This window comes from Corvus brachyrhynchos, unplaced genomic scaffold (assembly GCF_000691975.1).
Source record: "Corvus brachyrhynchos isolate BGI_N302 unplaced genomic scaffold, ASM69197v1 scaffold99, whole genome shotgun sequence".
In the NCBI taxonomy this organism is placed as follows: Eukaryota; Metazoa; Chordata; class Aves; order Passeriformes; family Corvidae; genus Corvus; species Corvus brachyrhynchos.
This window is the reverse complement of record NW_008239778.1, coordinates 394,653-406,872: the sequence shown is the minus strand read 5'-3', so window position 1 is coordinate 406,872 and position 12,220 is coordinate 394,653. Positions and strand designations below refer to the sequence as shown.

Below are 12,220 nucleotides of genomic sequence, written 5' to 3'. Positions count from 1 at the left end.
GTATTTGTCCCCCCCCCCCCACCCCCAGCTCCCTGCAGCTGGGATTACTTTTCACATACTCTGCTCACATAATTGCCTCTAATAATTTCTCAGCTCTCGAGACAAATACGTCCACCTTTCCCCTCGCAGGGCTGCACACAGCCGGCACATGTGTCCTCCTTCCTGCTGCTCCTGCCTCTCCCGAGCCCTTCCCTCCTCTCTCACTGCTCTAATCTTGAGAATTCCCATCTTCCTTCCCGGAGAGCCACTCGGTTGATGGCTTGGTGTGCTGCACAGCTCCCGCACACAGATGTCCTTGGCTGGTCCCAGCTCTGCTCCTCACCCACCGGTGGGAAGGGGATCCTACCACCACTCAGGGAGACAGAGCCTCACAGGAGGAGATGCTGTCAGGCAGGGCTGCTCCGTGCCTCTCTGCTCTCTGGATGCTGGTACCAAAGTTTCAGGGCAGTGCTGTGTCAGCAGCACGTGTGGAGGGGGATTTTGGAGGTTTCCCATCTTTGCTCCGGAGAAAACCCTTCCAGCCACCCAACGAAGCCGGTGGCCGAGGTCCTGCTGTGCCAGCTGGAGTGCCAGGGAGTCGAGGCAGGCTGTTAACATCCTGTGGTATATTTAGTTCAGGTTTAACAGGGGCTCCATATGTGTGTGTTCTCTTGTTTCCTTTTGCTTTCTACGTGCTAAATAGATGCAGGGAAGAGTGGAGAAACCTTCCCGTGACAGCGACAATGAGGCTTTGCTGCTTCGTGTTCTGCTCGCCTTTGCTGGGCTGCTTCCCCGAGCTGTGCCTTTAGAAAACACTGAGAGCTGGAGAGGAACAAGTGTCCCAGGGACTCCTTCTGTCAGGGATCCCTGAAAAAGTTGTAAGGGACGTGATTCTCCTGGGAAAAGGGCAACAGCCAATGCCGTGCGCCAGTGGATTTTGCACATTTGGTCCTCCCAAGGATTCTTTGGTGCCAAAAGAGTCACTGTTTCTTCTCTTAAATTGTTATTTTTTACATTTTTATATTTCAGAGTGAGGTTAAGGCATGAGCTGAAAATCATACAGATAGTCTGTGATTCCCAGGAGGGGTTCCAGGAGGGCTTATTCTGAGGACATGAGGGCATGCAAGGCACTTCATGAGACAGAACACACAGAAACGCTTCCTCAGAGAAGATGTGTGAGGAGCCAACACCTTTGATTATGGGATCTTTTAGCTGTAGAAGGATTGACTGGGGGAATCATGATGAAAACCTTCTCCAAAGAGAGCAATTTGTATGCACTATTGAGAAATCAGGCCTGAGAGAACTTTCACTAGGTCTGTAGGAAAAAAGAAATAACCAAGTCATGCTGGTAGGCTCAAAGTAAAGGTGTTAAAACTCATCTAAGAAATGGGGAAGGGGCAGCCAAGTCCTGAGCTGGGGGTACTGTGGTACCTGCCCAGATAGAGAGGGATCACCTGGTGCGGCTCAGATTGAAGCAAACAAAATCCATCTCTAGGGATGGCAGCCCTTGCTGGGAGTGGGATCTGCTTCTCTGGGGAGAAAAGTGCATGGATGTGGGGGAGAAATGGAAATCTCCCTGGAAATTCAGCAAATAGCCAAGAGTTTCATTATTCCACAACAGCCTCGGAAATCCTCAGCCTGTCATAGGAACAATTCTGTATTTTAATAGAAGTGCTTTGCTTTTGACCCTTTGTAGCAGAGCAGCTTTTCAGTAGAAGGAGAGTTTTCACTGTTTCCATCAGATTTTGGGTTTCCTCCCACTCCATTTGTTTAAATCTCCTGTCCCCTATGCAGGTTGGGGCAGGTGGGGTGCTCGGTGTGGGTGCTGGAGCCTTGCAGAGTGTAGCAGGAGCTAGTTTTGGCAGGATGGAGGTGTCAGACACCGGAGATGTCCTGGTGGCCAGGACGTTATTGCTAATCACGATTTGGTACTTAGATTTTGACACTCTCTAAGTGTCAGCTGTAAGTACAAAATAACCCCCACCTCCTGAAGCTTCCTGGTACCAGCAATGCCTTTTGTCCCTCAGCAGGAGCAAGGGTTATCTTGCAAAACACTGATTCCTGCCTGGATCTCTAGAGAAGAGAACTCGACTCTTTTCATCCAAACCGGACCCGTAACTTTAAACCCATGATTTAGCATCCCCCTTTTAGCTGGAAAACACAGGATTCAGAGCATCTGGCGGGTGCTGCAGCACGTTGGGAAAAGGAGACCACAAACAAGCGGAGAGGAGAAGTGGAAAAGAGGAAGGAAATTTTGAGCGATGTTAGGAAGTGTTTTACAAAGCAAATGGCAAACAACGCCTGCCTGACCCTGTGCCTGTCTGCGGCACCGGGGCTGTGACAGCCGACTCCCTGCGAGCGGGGAGTGCAGGAAGCTGTCCATAAATCAAAAGCACCAACACTATCAAATTTGTTTATTACTTGGGGTAGTGCTGCTGGGTTTGACTTGTGTAGCTATTTCGTTTTGTTTCTTCTAGCTGCGTTCCCCCCCTAAAAAAAATAAATTTGTTGGAGAATAACTATATCATTCCCTTTATCCTTAGATTCTTTCTTTCTTTCTTTTCTGAATTCTATTTTTTTTTGCCCCCCAGAAGATAGCGAGCGAGCCGTGGTGGAGCTGGTGGCGTTAATGCTCTGCAGCAGGAGTGAAATAGCCTGGAGATGTGCAGCAAGAGCAGGGGCGTGTGCCCTAAATAGGAGGGTTAAACAGGGCTTATTCTGAGGGAAGCAGTAATTGCAGCTTGCGTGAAGCAGTGATATTCTTTTGTGCATTATTTACCCAGGAACATCTGCTAATACATATACATTCTCCGGTGCATGTAAACAACTTGTGCAGGAAGAGGATTAGGAGATTTATAAAAAAATTAGAAGCAAGTTAAAAGGGCAATTAGAAGAGCAGAAAGAGATATTGAGCAGTGAATTAGGGAGGATATTTTAACACACAATCAGAGCTCCCCGAGACGTATTCAGAGCAGAGAGAAGGTAAAAGAGAAAATTGGCCAATTACGAAATGATAGCGGGGAATTGGTGACATGAGAGAAGGTAATGGCTGATTTGTTAAACAGTTATTTTGATTCTGTTTTCACAAAGGAGGAAGGGGATGGAGGGGCAGCTCCGGAAAGGACTTTGGTTGTGCAGATGAGGGTGGGGATGAGCCTGCAGAGAGATAAAGATGCATCTGCAGAGTGGCTGGGTGTGCGGAGAATTTCACCCGTGTTCACAGGGTGGGGGGAAAAACTGGATTTTAGTGAGCAGCTCATTCCAGCAGGGAGCTGGGTAACGAGGAGCTTGTGTTATAATGCCTGCTTTTGTTCACCAAATCGGCTGCTTTTCAGTGGGGACCAGAGAGGTGGTCACTGAGAAAACACATCCTTCTCCCTGCTGAAGGCTGTTTCTCTGGGAAAGGGGAGGACAGAACATGCATGGGGACTCTGGAGGGGTGCTGCTCCCGGGGCTGCTTTTATGTGGGCAGAGATGTTTTTGGCTCGTCAGCGTGACACCTTCCCCAAAAACACGCATTGCAAAGCGTGAGCACCTGTGTCCCGCTTTCAAGAGTTGCTTTTGCTTCCATCTGTAACCCACAAACTCCAACGCAGTCAGGAATACAACAGCATCCCTGGAATCACTGTTCCCACCCGCACTGGTGTCAGTATCTCGTGTTTCTCCAAAGCAGGGGTGAGCTTGGGGGCTGCTGGATGTGGTAAGGGGGGGACAGGGGATGGTGCCAGGACCTCAAGGAGATAGTGATGAAAAGGGAAATAATCTTGCTAATGGGAAATGGGGTCTTGGGAAGCATTCCTGGGGGAGTGGTTGAGGCTAAGACAGGGAAAGAATACACGGGCAGAGGATTTAGGGAAGGATAAACTTGAAGGACTGCAAAAAGTGTTACTTAGCTGCAAGAAATGTGAAGTGGTGCTTTTGTTCCACTCTGAAGGGGGATGTGTCACAAAGCAACTTTCTGAGACAAAGGAAACAATTTGGAATTGGTGCAGGGGGGGCACAAGTGTGGTCTGGGGAGCGATGGGGAACACGGGAGAAACTGTAGTCTCGTGGTGTTGGTTTAGGCTGATAAACTAAAAATTTATTCTCAGTATCCAAGAGGTGTTTGGTTTTTCATCCTGCCTGGGAGGATAAAAGAGATGCAGTGTTGCGTGGTTTCTGATTTCAAAGCATGTACGAAAAGCTCCATATTAGCAATTATGGGATGAAACTGTGGAAAAGTGGTACAAAGGAGAGAAAATTGGCTCCGACTCAGGAAACGGGATTCTGTCGCCAGGAGTGAGTTTCCAGAGGCACAGTCTGGGGTCTCTTCTGGGTTCTCTGGTGTTTATTTTTTTTAATGGAAAGGATTTGCATGAACAGCCCAAAGTCAGAGCGTTAAAGCTCGCTGATGGAAGGAAGGGGAGAGCAGCCATAGTGACAGGGACTTGTCCCATCTTCCAGAGCAGCACAGACTGGAGAACACTAAAGGAAAGGGAGACTGATGAGCAAATAAAGGCTCAGGTGATGCTTTTCCCAGGGGAGGTGTCTGGAGCTCACAGCTGAGCCATTGGCAGTGTCTGCCCAGGCAAAAGGGCCTGTAAGCCCCCACCCCGAAACAGGATCAGGGCACATCCAAAGGACGAGCTTGCGATAGGAGCATGGAAGGGTTTAGAATTTATAGAATGACGGAATCATTTAGGTTGGAAAAGACCTCTGAGATCATAGAGTCCAACTGTTAACACAGCCAAAGCCACCAGTAAACCATGTCCCCAAGTGCCACATCCACAGGTCTGTTAAATCACTCCAGGGATGGGGACTCTAAGCCAGGTGCCATTGGCCTTCTTTCCCACCTGGGCACACCTGGGCTCATGTTCAGCCACTGTTGACCAGCACTTCCAGGTTCTTTCCCACTGGGCACCTCTCCAGACACTGCCCCAAGCCTGTAGTGCTGCATGGGGTTGTTGTGACCCAAGTGCAGGACCTGCCACGTGGCCTTGTTGATCCTTACTCTGTTGGCCTCAGCCCATCATTCCAGCCCAGCAGCACCTCAAAGTGGCCACGGTGCTTCCCACCACTTTGGGGTTCAGCACTTTACCCCTGTCAGACACCTTGGGAGCACTTCTAACGAGATCCCAGATTTCTCCAACTTCTCTCCAGCCTGAACCAGACAATCTCTGGCAAGTCAGGGTTGTACCTATGTCTGCTCTGCTGGAGAGCTGCTGCTTCAGAGGAGAGGGGAGTTTCTGCCGGGCCTCAGAGCAACATTCAAAATGCATGAAGACATGCTGTAGGAAGGAGCTGGGGAAAAGACACACGAGCGTGAACCTGGGGCCGTGGTGAGCTGAACCACGCAGCTGTGAAGTTCGTTATCGAGGCGCAGTGTCAGAGCATGCCATAAAAATTTAGTTTATCCTCAAAGAGCTGTGGTCATGGAAGAAGGATGGGAGAGGGGAGGGATGGCAGCTAAGGAGGAGGCAGGAGGAATATCAGGAATCCGTGTGTCCTGGTTTGGGTTGAGTTAGTTGATTTTCTTCCTGGGAGCTGTGGTTTGGGTTTGGGATGAGAATAATGTTGATAACACAGGGATTTTTAGTTGTTGCTCAGCAGTGTTTGCCCTGAGCCAAGGACTTTTCCTCTCCTCTGAGGATGCTGTGGGGCACAAGAAGCTGGGAAGGGCCAGCTGATCCCAGCTGGCCAAAGGGATATCCTAGACCAAATGGAATCATGGCCAGTATATAAACTGAGGGCCACTGCTAAGGGACTGGCTGGGCATCAGCAGGTGGTGAGCAACTGTGTTGTGCATCACTTGCTTTGCATATTCTAATTCTATTGTTGTTATTATTATTATTTCTCCCATTTCTGTCCTATTAAACCAGCCTTATCTCAAGCCATGAATGTCACTTGTATTTTCCCCAATCCTCTCCCCCATTCCAGCATGGCCATGTGGTGTTCAGCTGCCTGCCAGGTTAAACCACAACCTTGTGTCAAGTGACATCTCCTATTTAGCAGTGTATCATGTCTCCCTTCTGGTTTTTAAACAGTTCCCTTTATCACTAGGAGTTAGAGAACTTGATTGACAAGGCTTGTAATACACCATGGAGTTGCCTTTATTTTTCCTACATGTTAAAGGAAAAGATACTAAAAATACAATTATGGTTTTGAGCCAGGTGTAGTCTGTTCTAATATAATTCATCTCAAAGACTATCCACCGTGCCTGCTGCACCCAAATCATTTATAAAACATTAGCATCTCCTGTGCTGACATTTCGCTCCTATATTACAGGAGTTACGTGCAGACTTAAAAAAAAATTAATAAAGTGCTTCTCTTCTTCATTCTCCCACTGAGAGCTTTGATTTCCAGAGTATGAAACGAAATAACCAACATAACAACATTCTCCACTTCTGAGGGACAGTGCCAGACTCATTCAGTTGCTATTGGTTATAGAGAGTAGGACATGAGGGAGCTATTTCAGATCACGGATTATTTGTTCTGGCTGCATTGGACATCCCTTTAGTGGAGCTTTAGAGCCCTGTAGACAGAAAAGTTTGGGTAGGAGCTGGAAGGCAGAGGGCTTGATGAAGTAACCTCTTCCTTCCTCCCCCCAGAACTACTCTTGCTATTCCCCAAGAAGGGCGTTTAAAAGAGAAGCATCCGAGCCTCTGGCCTTCCTTGCTTGCAAGACAGACAGAGAAGGCCATGCCCCTCCAGCTTCCTGCTCCCACCATCCAGCTGCTCATAAACACAAGTGCATCAGGGAATTTTCTGCTTCTCTTTACAGTGGGAGTTTCCCTTTTCATTTCCAGATACCTCCAAGGGATCTTCCACTGTGTAAATACCCTCTCCACTTCCCCAAAGTGGTTGGGAGAGCAGATTTCCCTAGCTGGCCCGTTCTTCCTGGAGCTAATTGTGTGTCTGATGGAAAACTCCAGCTGTTTCCTTTGGGATTTCCAGCCCCACACAGGAGTCACGGCCTCGAAATACCACCACTGAGAGAGATGGAAAGAACAGAAGCCTTTTCTTGTCCAAGATCACTTTTATTTCCCTTGTTTCCATTAACTTCAGTGTCTGTTTGGTCTCACATATCCACGCTGACAGGGAATTCACATCAACTGCAGAATTTGGGCAGCACCTCCCCAAGCCCGTGGGCTGCCGGCTCTGCCGTGCCCCCGACCACCAAACACATCCCTCCAGCACATGGTTGAACCCAGGAAGAGGGGAACAGGATGCCCTTCTCCCTCTCCTCCACCTCCCCACCACCCCCTTTGTACAGCTCTCTTGGACCACGGATTTCTCTCTCCTGCCATGGACCAGAAACCTCGGGCACCGCGCTTCTCGCCGGTCCTCTACAAGCTGTAGTTTCCCCCATCTCTGACTCTTCCAGAATCTGTTCCTTTTAAGAAACAAAACCTCTCCTGACTCTGTCAGGTCTGTCTGCAGCCTGGGAGCTGCTCCTTGCTGCCCCAGTGAAAACCTTAGTCCAGCTATAAAGGTCCTCACGCCACCGCCACGGCTGGGAAGCCCCTCTCTGCCTCCAGCCCCAAAAACAGCCCCTTTCCTCCCCGGGGCCTCGGAGTGCTCTCCGGAGACAGAGCTCTATGGCTCTATTTATTTGGGCTAATTAATCTCTCTCTCTCTCCCCCACCGGTCACAAATTAGGATGTAAGGGTGAATTTTGACTCTCTGGGTATGGACTTTGCTGCATCACCCCCCAACCCCTCCCAAAGTTTAGTGCTCTGAATTGCTGAGAACATTGGTCCGCTGTGGTTCCCCCATGCGTACTGAGCCCGCCCGATGGCTTTCAGCATCTGTAGGCACTGCTGCCGGTTTGTTTTCTCAAGGAAAAAAAAGAAAAAATCATATACTGGTCTGCTATAAATTCAATAATACAATCCTTAGTTCTGAAGATACAGTTTCCATATAGTTTATAAACATTGTAAGACATACATATGGATAATTGAGGGGAAGAGGGGGAGCCTGTGTATTTGTTGGGGTTTTTTTCTCAGATGTGTGGACATGGTTACAAAAAACACACCTCCTGCAGGTACCTCATTTCTTTATGTGTTGGGTTTGTTTGGGTTTGGTTTTTTGTTTGTTTTTTTGTTTTGTTTTGTTTTTGTTTAATTCCACCTCTAATCAGTTTTTCCTTTGGTTGTTGGCTACTCCAAGCCCAGCAGGCAAGCCCTGTTCTGCTGTAATGCCTGAGATATCCAGGGGTTTGAGATTGTCTTCTAAGAGATTCCCAGCCAACTTTGGCCTCTGGGTTTGGAGCCAAAAGGGCTAAAACGTGGGAGAACCAAATGTCCTTATTACCTCGGTATCAGTGTCCTTGCACTCACTTTCAGAGAGAAACAGTGTAGGCTTAATCGGTGATGGTTTTTACAGCAATTATGTTCCTTTCGGTAATTGGAGGGGTCGTTCGGAGCGCTCTCAAACGAACGGGATTTCACAAGAGCATGGATACAGTCCATTTGTCCGGTTGTTGTCACCGACTAATTGGTTACCGTCCCTGTTATCTGCTTTTTGTAAGGTTGGCTTTTATTTGTTGTTGTTGTTGTAGGTGCTCGGTTAGGCTTGTTTGTGACAAGGTGTGATAATGCCTTTTAATCCGCTCCCGCTGCGCTCGGCACAGTCCGGCCGGGCACGGACACAACCGTCAGAAGCCGAGACAACGTTCTTCCCTTCGCCAGGCCAACGCTGAGCCACGTACAAAAAAAGAAGAAGAAAAGAAACTCTGGTCCTTTGTAGATTGGTGGCAGTACAGCTCCGCTCCGTCCGCGGCCGGGGGTGGGGCTCAGCGGATGATGGCCACCAACACCACCATAAAAACCAGGAGCGATGCCCTGAGCCCCGGGCAGCCGGCGGCCTGCTGGACCCCACTGGGGGCACGGATGGGCGTCCGCCGGGTGCACTTACCCTTGCGCTTGGGGGACAGCGTGGGCATGGCCCCAAAGCTGTATTTGTGCTGATAATCAGGCACATAGTCTGGGACCTCCTGCCCGTTTTTGCGTGGCCCCAAGGACACCGGCTTGGAGGTTCGGTTACGGCTTTTGTGGCTGGTGCAGTTCTTGCCGGGTTTGCGGTAGCCCGGCCGGGAGCCGGGGGGGCCGGGCTGGTTGCTGTGCAAACTGTTCTCAGCCCCTCGCTCCTTCCCCTTCTCCTTGGAGGAGTGGTGAGGGTGGTGGGATTTGGAGGCTCCTCTGTCCGCTGTAGAGAAGGTGTGTGTTTTCATCTGATGGAGCGACTCGGACCCCGAACAGTTCCTAAAGTCTTCTGCTCTTAGCACCTTGAGGTCCTTGCCGTGCATCTGCTCGGGGAACTCGCAGATGACACTGGAGCTGGAGCCTCTGAACCTGTGCAGCCATTCCCAGAGGGAACGGGCTTTGCAGTCGCAACTCCATGGGTTCCCATTCAGCCTGAGAAACTCCAGGGCTCCCAGGTGGGCCAGGCAGTCCCCCTGCAGCTCCGAGAGGCTGTTATTGAACAGGAAAAGGGTGGTCAATCTTCGGAGGTCATGAAAAGCCCGCCTATGAATCCACTGCAGCTGATTTTGATGGATGAGCAGCCGATCCAGGTTTATTAGTCCCCTGAATGTGTTCTGATGGAGGCTCCAGAGCTTGTTTCCATGGAGAAAAAGATGGCTGAGGTTAACCAAGTCAACAAAAATATCATCCTGAAGGAACTCGATGTGGTTGTCTTGCAGGTAAAGGTATTGCAGGTTGTGGAGGCCACCAAATATCCCGCTGGGGAGGGAGCTCAGCCCGCACTTGTACAGATACAAGGCGTGGAGTTTCACCAGCCCTTGGAAAGTGTCTGCAGCTAAAGCCCTTAAGTAGCGGTTGTCCCCCAGGTCCAGCTCTTCCAGGTTGACGAACCCGTCGAAGGTGTTGGGGTCGATGAAGGTGATGTTGTTGGAGTAGATCCAGAGGGTGACCATGGAGGGGCTGAAGTGGCCCCGCAGCAGCAAGGTGATCTGGTTGTTCTGGAGGAAGATCCTCTCGCTGTCCTCGGGGATGCCCTCGGGGATGGTGACGAAGTTGTGAGCCTGGCAGCTGACGGTCATCGGGGAGGGGTAGCACACGCAGTCGGTGGGGCAGCCCAGGGCACCGGGCACCTTCAGCCCCAGCAGCACCAGCAGCAGCTCCGCAAACCCCCCTGTGCGGAGAGAGGGGAGAGCGGCGTCAGCGGGAACCGGGCACCTCCCGCCCACCCATCGCTGCTGTGGAGACTATTCCGGGTGAAAAACGCCCCCAATTAGCTCAGCCCTCCTCTCTGCTCATGAATTACCCACGCGGCTGTGATGAGTAGGCTCATCACCCACGGCAGCTAAAACGTGATGTATGGAGTACTCCCAGCCTCCTCTCCCTGCCTGCAACAGGCAGCTGGTTGTGTTCCCAGCCCGGAACAGGCAGGAGAAACTTTCTCGGCGAGAATTCACGCTGGCAGTGCAGGCAGCGGAGCCCCTTGCCTGCAGGCAAGGAAACGCCGCGATGTGAGAGCAAACAGAGGAAATTCAAACCCTCGCAGGTGCCCACCCCCCTCCTGTAACGCATCTGTTAAATCGCTTGCACATATCGGAGAGGAAAAGCTGCACAGATTCAGCAATTCCCAGCGAACCACCTAAAATCACACGTGTGCAGTGCATCCCACTCCCCCAAAGGCACAGACCCATCCCCGCCATCTCCTTTCACTACGGTTGTTAGACACCACCATCCACCCCGAAACCCAAGTGATTTGCAGGGAAATATGTTGTCAGCAGTTGGTGGAAAAGACTGAGCTGAAAACTCCGTTTGGAAGTGGGATGCTCAGACATATTTTTAAATGGATGTCCTGTGGCAAAGCATATTGCATCCTCTGATGCTGCAGTGTGTGCCTGTGACTGGGGCTTTCTCGCAGCAGAGAAGCAGAGAGCGAGGCAGGAATCATCCCCTCCCTCTGCTCAGCTCTCAGAGCTCCGGTTTCGCCGTCCCGCTCCCGTCTCGCTCCCACTCCTCACACCAGGCTTGCTTTCAGGCTATTCCTTCTGCGCCGAGTGGCTTTTCAGACTCATCGCACCAGACTTGTCATTTCTCATTCAGATTTTCCTCCTAGATTTGGCTTTTTCCTCTTACACGCAAAATTTGCTCATGTCTAATGAATTCTGCCTCTGGACTTCATGGGGAAAAGGAGTAACAGAGGAGCAGCGCACAGCTGCCGGTGCCATCCTGCCCACGAGTCCTACTCAGCTTGTAATAATCTGAAAAACGAGAGTGGAAGTGGAGTTCATCTCTAATTACTCCACGTCGTTATCACCAGCTAGTCCAAGAGCATGGACCCCTTGGGCTTTTACAGTCCCTCTTTTCAGTGCCTACAGCCTAATACGAGTTGGAGGCACAGAAACCTCACTGTTTTCTTATTAATTGTGTTTGAAATGTAACTGCGTGGTTGCTGTTGCCTTTTGCCTGGTATGGAGATCTACTGTCGTTTAGTTAACAGCAGGTGACCCGTCCATCTGGACCCATCCTTTCAAGGCAAAGTTGCCACATATTTTAGATAAACTGGGTTATTCAGACTCTTCATAAATCACCAGTAAGAGGCAGTCATCGCCGACTGGGCGGTTAATAGGAAAAAAATAGCAGTGCTGCCCAAAGCATCGGATGGAGCCTTGGAATGGGAATGAGGGGGACGACTTCCAGGTGCTGCCCTTCAGAAACGAAGCACGGGCTACCAGGAGGGATGTCTCATCCCTGCGCCACTGCCAAAAAGGGCTGGTGAGTCGGGAACGCTTAATTCGCGACAACTCCTACGGCTGTGTAGGAAAAGGAATGTTCTCCAAGTCACCGCCGTAGCATTTTGGCTTCGCTGTCGTGCCTTTGCACGATGAGCGAGGGGCTGCGCTAGTGGGAGCATCGTGCTGAGCACCCAGCACTCCCTGCCAAAACGGGAGCCCTGGCTGCCACTCACAGCCTGGGAAACTGTGGTATCCTGAGGATATTGTGATTATCCTACGGTGGAAGAGACAAAGCAATGCGTGCAGATATATTCTGCTGGTTTTTTTAACTCGAGGATGTGCTTTGCCAAGGTGGGACGGCTCCACGTCCCCCATCTTACCTCGGTGACACCGGAGTACGGCACCTTCCATAGGTCTGATGTTTATTAGTAAAACCCTGCCAGGCACAAGTGCTGTGACGATCTCCCACATGCAGAGTCTGTTATTGCAAATACCAAATCACAAGGGTCTGAATCAATAAACCATCTCCCAGCTACACGCAGCAGGTTGGAA

General features: G+C 50.4%; 1 protein-coding gene across 1 annotated transcript in view; it reads right to left on the bottom strand.

The window, feature by feature from the left end:
• Positions 1–6,974: 6,974 nt before the first annotated feature.
• The window catches only part of RTN4RL1 (reticulon 4 receptor like 1), a 23,272-nt gene continuing 18,026 nt past the window's right edge, over positions 6,975–12,220 (bottom strand). The window contains exon 3 of the mRNA XM_017742952.1: positions 6,975–10,186. Within this exon, the coding sequence (XP_017598441.1) occupies positions 8,753–10,186 (1,434 nt within the window). The 3' untranslated portion in view covers positions 6,975–8,752. The remainder of the gene's footprint in view (positions 10,187–12,220) is intronic.